At 36.7% G+C, this 12,703-nt stretch overlaps 1 protein-coding gene across 2 annotated transcripts in view; it reads left to right on the top strand.

Annotated features, from left to right (window-relative positions):
* The window catches only part of AUG3 (HAUS augmin-like complex subunit), a 66,229-nt gene extending 53,884 nt beyond the window's left edge, over positions 1-12,345 (top strand). The window contains exons 11-19 of one of the 2 annotated variants that reach the window (XR_013254347.1): positions 3,413-3,470; positions 3,567-3,622; positions 4,939-5,091; positions 5,478-5,589; positions 5,735-5,876; positions 8,588-8,663; positions 11,339-11,434; positions 11,605-11,798; positions 12,050-12,345. Coding sequence is in view for 1 of the 2 variants with exons in the window: in XM_077391872.1 (XP_077247987.1) it covers positions 3,413-3,470; positions 3,567-3,622; positions 4,939-5,091; positions 5,478-5,589; positions 5,735-5,876; positions 8,588-8,663; positions 11,339-11,434; positions 11,605-11,733 (822 nt within the window). In the remaining variant the exon portion in view is untranslated. Of the gene's footprint in view, positions 1-3,412; positions 3,471-3,566; positions 3,623-4,938; positions 5,092-5,477; positions 5,590-5,734; positions 5,877-8,587; positions 8,664-11,338; positions 11,435-11,604 lie in introns of both variants that reach the window. The other variant, XM_077391872.1, reaches the window with a different exon arrangement.
* Positions 12,346-12,703: the final 358 nt, after the last annotated feature.

Below are 12,703 nucleotides of genomic sequence, written 5' to 3'. Positions count from 1 at the left end.
TAGGGAAATTCTTCGAATACTTGAAGGTTCCCGAATGAAATAAAGTCAAACAAGTGACTCAAATATTGATGTGCTAGTTAGCTGTTTGGTGGGAACAATTTCAAGATGTTTTGCATGCAACGACTAAAGACAAAATTACTTCTTTTAGGAAGATGGAGAAGAGAGAATGAGGAACTATTCCTTCCAACTCAATATTCTCATAAATTGTACCCCAAATACCACAATTCGAAGGAAAGATTGATTGTTAGAGGAGTTCATTTATGAGTTCTGCCATTTATCTACATATAATAACTTGTTGAAAATGGAAGAGCAATTCATCAAATGATTCATCAAGGTATATGATCACCTGTCTTGACCTTGTGGATTGGGATGGTACTACTGCTAAAACATATATAGTGTTGGAGATGCTTCAAGCGTCACAACATGTCTCTCTGCCTTGTACCTCTGCAAATGATGAATTGGCATTTCTGAAGGATCAATTGGGATTTTTGTTAGCTGCCCAAAGCATCCTAGAGCTATTCCATCGCCATTGTCCACTGAGCCTGCTCTGAATCAGATACATACTAACTCAACATGGGGCTATGAACCACACTGAAATTAGTAAGATTTAATCCATGATGCCACATGGAAACCGGAGCGAAAAACAAAGTGGCAGTGAAGTGCTCGAACTTCTAGATTGGAGATCATATACAGGTTTTTATGCAGAAGTCCTTCGAAAAGTATTATCCCTGTGCGCAGATCCTTCATGAAGATTGCAGAGGGAGTAAAAACAAAGTAATGATGATATTGCTCAATGGATTGAAGACAAATATTAATTTCTTCGTATACTAGGAATAACATGACACCCCAAAGAGAAATATTGCAAATTTGTGAACAAATAGATACAAATCCTAAAAGTGAGAAATGGAAACAAAATTCCAACGTAGTTTCTAGAACCGATAAATTCTAATGGACTGAATTAGTACTAAAATTGTTGAAATGTCCAAAAGGACTCTTAATATGGAATTTCACATTGATATTCTAATTTTGGATTGGATGAGTGTTGGCCGGATTTAACATTTAGAGACATGGAAAGCCTGATATCTGGCATGGTTTTTAAATTTCCCCAAAATTTGCCTGAAACAACCAAAATGTTTCCATTTCCATCCCTACCGGAACAAAATCTACATGATTTCCTTTCACGTCATTATTTTCCCGCAATTTTGATTGAAATACCTGAAATTCGATCGAAATTCCCAAAATTTGACCAAAATGGTCAGAGTGGCAAAAAATGGAAAGATGCTATCATTTGCATTTAATTAATGTAGAGAATCATATTTGGCAGGCAACATTATTGTACTGCACAACAAAGTAACCGTATCTTATGCTTGGGATGTCATATCGGCGTGGGACAATAATACCTCTTAAGTCTATGTGGAATTGTCATAGAGTTGGGATCCTAATAGGGGAGACTGGGCATTGTTTTCTTATACTTCATTACATTGTACTTCTTATTGACTTTATTGTTCTAGACATGCACAACAATGCATGTCAGTAGGTGTTGGACGTGTTTAAGCCATTATGGATGGTTTTGTTGCTTATGTCATGGTTTCTAAGTATGTATCTGTGCTTATTCTAGCATTTCCCAAGTTTCATCTTAAAATTTCATCATTTGCATATGTTTTTTTAAAAGATCTAAAAATTTCATCATTTGGATATGATTTTACAAGATTTCCACCTAAATGTTTCCGTTTCCGTGCCAACCGAAACCCAAACTAAAATTTAAAACTTTGATATCTCGTTGATGCACCCTATAGGGGTGGTTGAAGCTCTTTGAGAGTGGCAACAAAGTTATTCATGATGGGTGGAGTAAGGTCAAGTGGGCTCGAGTTTCGGGAGAGTTGCTTAGATGGCATTTTGATATTGGCTTATACAGGTTTTATTGGAGAATCTCAAGCTATTGATGCTGAAGCCAAAGTTGCCTACTATGGCATGAAGCTTTTTGAGAATATATATATATATATATATATATATATATATATATATATATAATCTTAATAAAGCTTATTTATCTATTTAAAAAAAATCAGAGCAAAAATGACAAGTTCCATTACCATTCAAAAAAAAAAAAATGACAAGTTCCATTGTATGGAACAAGAAAGTACAAACTATACAGCTATATCGACAATTGAGGCAGGATCACTTGAAAAATAGTAAGAAATGATAGCTCATTTGGTCACTCATTTGATGGGTAACCGATGTATGTTGTAGTTGTCATTGCACAAAGTAGTCCATTGGTGAGCGATTGCTGAATACCAAAAAAATGGCATTGACCTGTGCAAGAGATGCATGTGCAGTGGGATTGGACTGTACTAAAGTTGACATCTAAGTACAAGAACAACCTTTAGGATGTAGGGTGTGAATACTGCTTCAAGTAGTAGGTGCTGGTCCATAATGCATTTTTGTTGCTCCTCTATAAGTCGTAGTTGCTGATGAATATCCTTGAGGCATAGCTATTTGTTGATTAGTTGAGGACATGGTTTTAAACTTCCACTACCATGTGTTGATTTCGTTAGTGATCAGACTTGAACTCTGTACCATATTCCGAAGTTTGAATCCTTGCGGTATACATGCTTAACAAAAAACCTCATATACCTAGGAAATATTAATGTTATTCCATTAACAAGATGAGCAAGTTGAAAAAAAAATAAAAAATCCATAATGAGTTTTTTCTGATCCTCTACAAGTCATAGCTGCTGATCAATATCCTTGATGCATAGCTATTTGTCTATTCGTTGATGACATGGTTTTAAACTTCCAATACCATGTGTCGATTTTGGCCAACATGTGTCAATTTCCCTATGGACTGAACTTGAAGTATGGACCATAGTCTGAAGTTTGAATCCTTGAGGTATACTCGCTTAAAAAAAACCTCATATATCTAGGAAATATTATTGTTATTCCATTAACAAGATGAGCAAGTTGAAAAGGTTGAAAAGTACACAAGATGAGCAAGTTGAAAGGTAAACATATGGCACATTCATTAACTTTCAAAACTTGTTAAATATCTATGTTTAGAATGAACCTTTCTTTACGCATGCGATTATGTGTTTGATCTTTTTGGACCATTTTGGGTGGTTGTCTTGCTTATGTGATGATCTTCAGGTTGTATTTGTTGTTATTCTAGAATTTCTTGACGTTTAATCTTAATTTTTTTATTGTTTCTATGGACGTCCATAAATTTTCATGATTTTAGAAGATTTTCATAGACTTACATAGATTTCCACAAAGTACTTTCACTTTCGTGGGGATCGAAGTCCGTGCCAAAACCGACATTTGAAACCTAATGATAAATCTGATTTTGCTGCTGGGCACAATTGTATTGAAAATTTTCTTTTTTCCTTACCTTGTCTCATTGATTTTTTTTTTCCAGACTATTCCACATTTGTGTTGGCAACTTGCCCAACTCCAAGATACATATATATTGCAAGGTACTGTAGATTATAGTCTTTCCTAGTTGTTGAAAGGATGAAAGTCTAACTTTAATCTTAATATTGATTTTATATGCTTTCATTTTTAACCCGTAGGTGATTATGATTTAAAGGTTATGCGCCAAGAATACTATATTGGTCAACAGAAAACGGTATTCTTCATTCATTTTTCGAGTTTATAGGATTTGATGCATTGAGTATAATTCAAGAAGCTCACAAATGTTGTCTAACTGTAATGAGTATTCTTTTTTTTTTTTTTTTTTGAATTGAACTGTAATGAGTATTCATGATATATTATATGTTCCAATGATTTAAATTTTTATGGTAAATGATTTGCCATAGTTATACGAGTGGAATATCAATCTTTCTATTGAACTTGTTTTTTTTTTTTCCTATTGGTTTTATATAATAGGGGTTCTTCAATAATTGATTGTCATCAGTGTTTATGTGTAGGAATTTCTTCACTCTTTTCCATTATTGTTTATTTTGTACTCACCCAAATTTCCATTTCTTGTAGTATTGCAGTATTCATCATGAATTAAGAAAAGAAAATCATAGCCACTTTATCTCTAGTCTAGTGTTTTGATTAAGAATTAAAAGAACAAAGCACAAATTTTTTTAAGGCTAGCAAAGTATTAACTCTATTTGGTGGTTTTGGTTGCTCCTTACTGTTTGCATTGCAACTAAACTATGCACAATGAAGATTATTTAAGCTTTATGATTTAATCTCTTAAAAACTTTTGACTAAATCACTTTTTATTTACTACATAAATTTACAAAAGTTCCATAAATTTATATCATCAGACTTTTTATTAGTATAGCTAGATGACACATGGCAAGAGGACAGGAAATAGCTACGTAGGTGACAGATGGCAAGAGAAGAGGAGAAATGGGTATAACAATCTAGGTGACACATGATCAGAGAAGAGGAGAGATGACTGTAACTACTTGGGTGACACATGGCAAAAGAAGAGGACTGATGGGTATACCACTTGGGTGACACATGACAAGATCAGAGGATAGATCGGTATAACTACCTAGGTGCTCTTCTTTAATGTAAACGACACATGCCACCCTCTAATTGTTACAACATATTAATACAAGCTTATAAATACTTAATAAAAATACACACGATAAAATAAAAATAAAAAGCGGCACTTTGAATCAACTGTTCTTCTCTTTCGCGCCTTTTTTTTTTTTGTGGATGGTTCCCCATCAGAGTTGTTTGAAAAAGTTTGTAAAGTCTTAGATTAGAGGTCTTTCATTAGGGTTTTGTGTGTATGGAATTCTAGCGCTGGAAAATTGGAATTATGTAGATTATTGCTAATGTACTCTTCATGGAATCCTTCAGACTTAAATTTTACTTGTAGAAGCAGTCTTTATCATTTTCTTCTATTTGATTTCTGCTGGGATTTGTTTATTACAGCTTTTACTGAATCAACTTACTATAGTCTCATTTCTTTTGCAGTTTGTAAACCATCTAATTAATCAGCTTTCAAGGCACCAATTTTTGAAATTAGCTTGTCAACTGGAGCGAAAGACCATGCTTGGAGCATATTCGCTTCTCAAAGTTATTGAGTCAGAGTTGCAAGGCTACCTGTCCGCAACCAACAGTCGTGTGGTATGAACTGATTGGTTATGTTTCATGCCATGATATGTCAATCATAAGATGCATAGATCATTGTTTAATCGTCCGAATAGTATCAGAGAAACAAGACCACCATAATAAAAAATTGTCTTTTGCCATTTTCCTAGTGATGGTCATTTTCCTGACAGAAAATGTGTGACTTGTCATTCTTTCTTTCCAATTTCATTATATTTATAACTTAAACTTGCCCTTTACATTTTGGGCATACTCGTCATGTCCTGGAATACTGATCATTGTCTTGAGAACATATCCTTATGGTAGTCAATTCATGGGCGTTCTTAAAAAATTCTTTGATTTACTTTTAATTGTTTGTCGATCTTGGTTCTAACTAGAGTGTTAACCTGTTTTTATCGTCACAGGGTCGTTGCATATTACTTATTCAAGCTGCATCTGAAGTACATGAACAAGGAGCAGTTGACGATCGGGATACTTTCCTGCATGGCGTTAGAGATCTTTTAAGCATTTATTCTAGTAAACTCAGAATATCAACTTGTTTTTTTTTTGAATGATACAGAATATCCACTTGTTACCGTTTAAAAAAATCCACTTGTTTCATCACTCAAAGGCATCCAGATGGTTTGTTCATGGCTTACACATTTTTATGTTCTTATTATAGATGCTCAAGGTGGGTTACCCATGTATGTCTCCGCACCTGGAATTGTCCAACAGATCTCAACCCTACATTCTGACTTGCTGTCTCTTCAGTCTGACCTTGAAAATTCCCTTCCAGAGGACAGGAACAGATGTATTAATGAGTTGTGAGTGATCCTTACATTCCATATGTTACAAAGATGACCTCAATATTCATCTTTACTCAGATTTTTGATGAACCTATAGTGTTTATCTAGTTAGCATGTGGATCTCCCTTCATAATCAGCCGTGGTTACCATTCTCTTCTAAAGTTTCATCTTCTAAGCATGTTTAACCCGCCAAACTGCTCTTGGATTACAATTTAAAAACTAGAATTTAGTGCTTAGATACAATCCCACTAAAATATTTTTAAAATATCAGAACTTTAAAATACCATATTTTATTCGACCCTTAAATATCGTGATGTGTTGTTTGATATGTATTTTAAATCATTGCCCATATATCACTTGATATGGGACAACATCGACATTAGAGGTATGCCAACACAGTTATTTTTTATTTTTAAAACATGGCTCGCAACTAAGTATACTAAATTGCTTCCTAATTGCAATCTCAAACCTCTTGTCAGGAGTTAGAACTCTTTCGTTTAGTCAGCTTTCTCACAAGATCACTCTTTCATTTTTTTTTTGCTTCTATCGCCATACCAGCGTTCCTTGACTCTCATTCTATGACTTCCTGTAGATTTTTCTCCGTTCTACAATGAAAATTTGACGGGCTCTCTCTCTCCCACACTCGTTCTTGAGATATTGAGAAATTTATAAGCTGCATTACTGAGTAAAATCCTTTATTCGACTGCTATTTTTATATATTCCTCCTTAGGATCCAGGGTTTCCAGTGGAGCTATGGATCTTTCTCAAGAAGATTTTTATAATTATTTGGGGGATTTGGGGTGTGGTTTTTTTTTTTTTTTGAGTAGGCATTTACAATTGGTTTCTATTGGATGATTGGCTATTCCTAAAATGTGTTCCTTCTGGTTTGATGTGGATTCATCATTATTCCTTCTTTTTTGCTCTTGTAAGATAATAAAAAAACTCAGTTCTTTTATTTTACTTGATATAGTTTGTAGAAATTTTTTGTGGGTTTCTTGTTGATTTCATCCCTTCTTCTGAGCCTGCCTATGATTCATGATATAATCTTAAGTCTACACCTATTTTGTCATCGTCTAATTACACTGGAATACCAAATAGCCAATGCAACTGTTCTACCTGATTTTAGCCAATGGAGTTTATTTGATGATTGTGCACTGAAACAAGCATGTTAAACTTTCTAGTTTGGTGGATATTAGTTTCCATTCAAACGCCTAGAATCAGTGCTTCGCTTTCTCTATGTAGCTATTGAAAGAGTATTTGTTTCACATGTCAAATTAGTTTTGCATGAGTACTATTAAAAAAAGGTTTGCCTAGTAAGTTAATTTGTTTTGGGAGGTGGTATCATTTTTCTGTTGTATTGGCACACTCCAATGTTCTGCCCTTTCTGGTGTTTCATTTCGGAAATGATGCTTCTTTGAATCGTGTGGTAGAAGAAAACTGAGAGTAAGCACACAAAACTGACCAAAAAGTTTGCCTTCAACCTTAGTTTAGGATTTTGGGAAACAAAAGAAACCATTAATGCGATCAAAAGTGGGATATTTGATGAATTTTAATCCTCCCATTAGATTGGAAGGTGTGAAATACCTTAATGACCCCTCATTTCCCATAAAAAATCTAATAAATTTGGTCAAAATATCGAAGAGCAAAAATTCATTATTGTAGGTTACACTGTTTTTTGGATAGTTCAGGACATAATTGGGTGTTCGTAATGGAATTTTCAATACACCTTGTTCTGGTTGAAATTTCTGGAATTTTAAGAATTTCGACTGGAAAGTTATGTTGGTAAATCTATCTCCCAAAGGCCCCCTTGTATCTGGTTTACCGTAATGAGTTGGTGGTTCAAACTAAATTTTGATGGGAGTAGCAAAGTCACTTGTGTGAACAATGTTGAATATTATTAGCCTACAGAGGTCGGTGCGTTGATAGCCAAACGATTGATGCAAAAGTAAAGGCTGTCTGAGTTCAACAGATCTAAAGTTTGGATCGAGGGAGGTTCTAGTGTTACTATGTCGTGGCCCAAGGGATGAGAGTTCCCCTTGTTGGAGGTTTAGAGGTCTCTTCTGTGATATCAAGAGGTGTTTGGCCACCCTTTCTGAGGCTTCCTTCACCCATATTCATCGTGAAGGAAATATCATGGTTGATTTACTGACTATTCAGAGTGTTTTATACAAGTTAAAATCCCTTAGTCCCATTAACATTTGAAGTTGCTTATGAAGTTTCTCTGCATGCATTGGGTTTTATAATTAGAATAGACTTCAAGTTGCAACTGAGAATAAAAATTGGAGGAATTTAACAGTTAACCTTGCAAAGAGTATCGAATGGTCAGAAATAGCTATGAATCTTAAAAATAAAAAGCAAGAAAAAACAGAAAAACTTTTGTTGTTGTATAAACTATAAAGTTCTAGAGTCCTACATTTCTGAATGAATTTTATGATTTTTGGTACAATTGTATGTTTTGATTTTCATGCAATTTTTTTGCTGACAACAAATCCTTGTCCGTAGTATTTGGGCCTTAATTAGTAAGATCTGATTACTAATCTTTCCACTCTTTTGGTTGCATCCTCGCTTTGCCACCTTACATAATGTTAGCTTATCTTATCATATCTATGTTCCTTTACCTCTTTAAAATTCAATCGTTTGAATTTTTTTTATTTTATGGTTGATGGTTCTTACCAAATTCACAGGTCATCATGAACATGTTATGTGTTTTTTATTTGATTGTGCATTAGGTGCACTCATATTCAAAGTTTGCAGCAATTGCTGTTTGCATCATCAACAACTGCGCAACCAATATTGACACCTTGGGTACTCACTTCGCCACTATGTTTTGACTATTTTTCCTTCATGCTTGGATTGTTTATATTTTTATTTTTCAATCGGACTCATTTATGTTATGGACATCTTCCTATATCTGATTGATTTTTACTATGAGCATGCTAGTAACCAGTTTCAGAATAGATATTCTAGATAGTTTAACATTTTGTAGAGAAAAACAAAAAACCAAATGAATGGTATTCAGATTTCAGGTAGACAAACCTTTTTAGACTTGCTCTCATGTTTGCAACATACTCCAAGAAACTAAACTAAATCTAGCTTGACAGCTCTATAAATCACCTATGTTAAGTCAATAGATTTTTCAAAAAGTCCTTTTACACGAGATAACTTCAAGGCATGGCTAATTATGGTAGTAGGGCCGAATTATCAGGTGAGGGGAAAATATGCTTCTTGAAACTGAATTTAGTTGATTTATGGGATTAAGATGAGACTTTTAGTATTCAGATTTGCATCATATCCTTGGTGAGAAATTTTACAATACACTGAAATGATTTCCTAGGCATGAAATTAAGGGGATTAAAAACCTCAGACATTTGCCTACTTCATCTGGTGAAATTTCCTCTTCCAATGGGATTGATGAGAACATCAATCCTCTTTTTTAATGTAAGGTGTTCTGATGTCACCCTGATGTCCCAGTCTTGCATACTTGTGCATTTGTGAGTCAATTATTTCTCGTTCATTAAGAATTTGTGTGGTCCAATACAAACTAAGGCTAGGGAGGGAGGCAATTTCATCTCTCTCTCTCTCTCTCTCTCTCTCTCCCCCCCTTATCTCGTTTTCTTTTATTTTTCCGATCTCTCCCTGATCTCTCTCTTTCTGCTTTTTCTGTTCCCCTCTTTCTATCTCTTTGGTCTCTATTTTTGTTAGATCTTTCTCTTCTATTTTCTGATCTCTCCCTTGATGGGCAAGGGAGGTGTTGGTGGCCGGATGATGCCCGGAGCTGGGCAGATCTCGCAGGGGATGCAACAATGGTGGCTGGAGGTGCGGAATGGCCGGATCTGGGCCGGATTGGGCCGGATTTAATGGGGAAAGGATCGGAACTGGGTAGGGTGGATGGAGAAAGTGGGATGGTGAGTCGGAAGTGGCGGACATGGCAGGAGTATGAAAAAGGGTGGCCGGATTCGAGGGAAAAAAATGAAGAGGTTGGATGTGGACGTGATCGTGGTGGTGGTGGAGAAAAAGTATGATGGAGGATGCGGACGACGGTACTGAGACAGCCGGTTATTCCAAACCCTCATCTCCCTCGTGAAACACAGAAGGCACGTAGGATGTCGGAAATGGTGCGGCGAATGACCGGCAAAGGGCTTTGTGAAGGGTTGCCGGATCTGGGGCCGTGTTGAGTGGCGGAGGCGATGGGTAGCCGGAGATATTGTTGGGGTTGCTGTCTGTAGTTTGGGAGGTGAAAGATGGGTTTGATCGAGGTGCAAGGTTGGGGCTATAAGGGCCGGGTGTTAGGTTAGGATAGTTGTTTTGGGTTGCTAGCAATTAGCTGGAGTGGTGACGAGCGGTGGCTGGAGAGGTAGTGGTTCAGGGAGGAAGTAAGAATAGGGTTAGGTGGAAGGTAGGGTTTTAGGATTTGGTGGAAGTGAAGAGGAAGAATGTTAGGGTGAATAATGTTGGTCTCTAGAGTTAGGTGGAAGGATGGGTAGGGTTAGGGTTTTAAGATCTGGTGGAGATGAAGAGGAAGAAGTTAGGGTGAACAATGGTGGTCTCTAGGGTTAGACTAGGGTTTTTGGCTTGGTAGTTTAACGGGGATCCCCCGGGATGGGCAGTGGCGCAAGGTGGAGGCCGCCGAAGATCGGATTCGATTGGTTGGCTATTGTGCACGGTTAGGGGCGCACAATAGCTTCAAGCTTTGAGCGGGATTTTTGAGAATCGAATTCGCCAGTTAGAAAGTGGTGGAGAAGTCTTTGTGACGTGGCAGGTCACACAGATGACTTGATGGGGCCCACAAATATGGCTCTTTTTGTTGGATTCGATTCAATTGAGAACATTGGGGAGTGTAAAGGAAAGGAAGGGGAAATGGTGAAGGCACTCTAGGATGCGGTGGTAGATGAAGAATTCGAAAGGAAAGTGAAATAGTTATTTGGCATGGTGGCAGCGCATGGAGAATTCGAAAGGAAAGTGTAATAGTTATTTGGCATGGTGGCAGCGCATGGAAATGTGGACCTCACTGTAGCGGTTGACCCAGAAGATCACTTCTTTTGGTTTTTACTTGGCCTCCCTTAATTGATTCTATGTAATGCAAGTAGGGACTCCTGGTCCCCAATGTAATCTTCATAGTATCAATGAAATTGTCAATAGTAAAAAAAAAATAAAAATACAAACTAAGGCTGGGTTCTTTAGATGTATCGTTACACTTATTTTGCATTAGCACTAAGGAAAAATGGTACTTACCGGCCAATGAACATCAGATCGAGTGAGAACCTGCTGGCTTATATACCTATAAATTTGCTACAATTGCCCACTTTTTAACTGCAAGATAAATTTCTAACCCATGTTTATATGCCTCACTTGTTGTTCATTCATCTTGCCTTACCATTCTAAAGCTCGTTCCTTAATCACATACTTACCACAAGCCCGCTTTATGGGCGTTGTCCATTCCAATTTCAATGTTATTGACCGTGTGGTTTATTTTTTACCAGCCATTAATGAAGGAACTTGCAGAAATGGAAAAGGTTAATTCACAAGTTGGTGCTGCAGTTGAAGAAGTAACACGTGAGCACCGTGAAAAAGCTGAGGTAAAATAGCTTCAGTTCATTTGTTATATACTTTTTTCCAACTTAATGATGAGTTTCTTTGCCTTTTAATTTTTGCTTTATGCATTTCCCTACTCTAGCAAAATTCTAGTAAATCATTGTTGTGACGTTAGGAAAATAGGTTCTAATATTGCATTACATGTTTCTTTTAGATTGTTAAACACCATCCACATGAGGTGGGGCGAGAGAGACAGGTCTTTGTTGATTTCTTTTGCAACCCTGACCGTCTGAGGAACCAAGTTAGAGATCTTACTGCTCGAGTGAAAGCTCTTCATGTTTAGATGTTTCTGCTCTGCCGAATGCATGTGTTGTGCTACTTAACTTTCCATCAATACACATCTCCAAGGTAAGAATTCAAATTTCACATAATGGCTTCATGGGTGCTCACACCACACACGAGAGAGAGAGAGAGAGAGAGAGAGAGAGAGAGAGAGAGAGAGAGAGAGAGAGAGAGAGATTATTTCTCGGTCGATTTTCAGCCAGTCAATCTAATCTTGTTATTGAGTGGCTCAGTATTATGAATGTGCATTTCACCTCTTTTTTTTCTTTTGAATGGTGTTGTGCATTTCACCTCTAGCTGAACAAATCGTGTTGTAGGTCTGTGTGACTAGTAGTTGGCAGGAAGTTTGACCGTGTAGATTAGCAATGCAGTGGAACTAAGTTCAATTCCATTTTCAACATTCTTCATTTGCATAGAGAAGTGATTGAGACAGTTGGTTCTGCAATTCGAGAGGTTTCATCCCCTTTAATCCTTATGTTACTATATTATATGGTCTTTGTTTTCCTTCAGTTTCTACACAACAGTATATGGCAGAAAGTTAAAACTGATTGTTAAAAATTTGGTTTGAATGGTTGAATAAGAATATCACAAAATTTGTTGGGTGTCTTGAAAATGAATGTCTGGTGGTGCATATTGGCCAAAACCAACCCGAACGCAACCTGCTTCAAGATCAGTTTCTTAGGAAATGCCAACTATCAGATTGGGTTGGTTTAAGCTGTCCACAACCTCAAAATTTTGGGTTCAGTTGCATTTAGCTTGCCAAAAGTTGACCTGAACTGCACCTTTGTGAATTTTGGTGACTTCACCCCTCTCATAAGTTCAATTGTTATGGGTAAATTATAAGTTTGTGTACACACATGAAGCAGTTGCACTGGTAGTTGGAAGAATGGTGCGTGGTGCCTGTTCGGTTCTTTCCGATCAGATTGATCTGATCGATCTATCTGATCGAAGATCTACGGCCCTTTTGTTTT

The sequence above is a fragment of the Tasmannia lanceolata genome, unplaced genomic scaffold, assembly GCF_043159265.1.
Source record: "Tasmannia lanceolata isolate RefF3 unplaced genomic scaffold, GAP_Taslan_0.1 ptg000012l, whole genome shotgun sequence".
Classification (NCBI taxonomy): Eukaryota; Viridiplantae; Streptophyta; class Magnoliopsida; order Canellales; family Winteraceae; genus Tasmannia; species Tasmannia lanceolata.
This window is presented reverse-complemented; position numbering and strand designations above follow the sequence as displayed.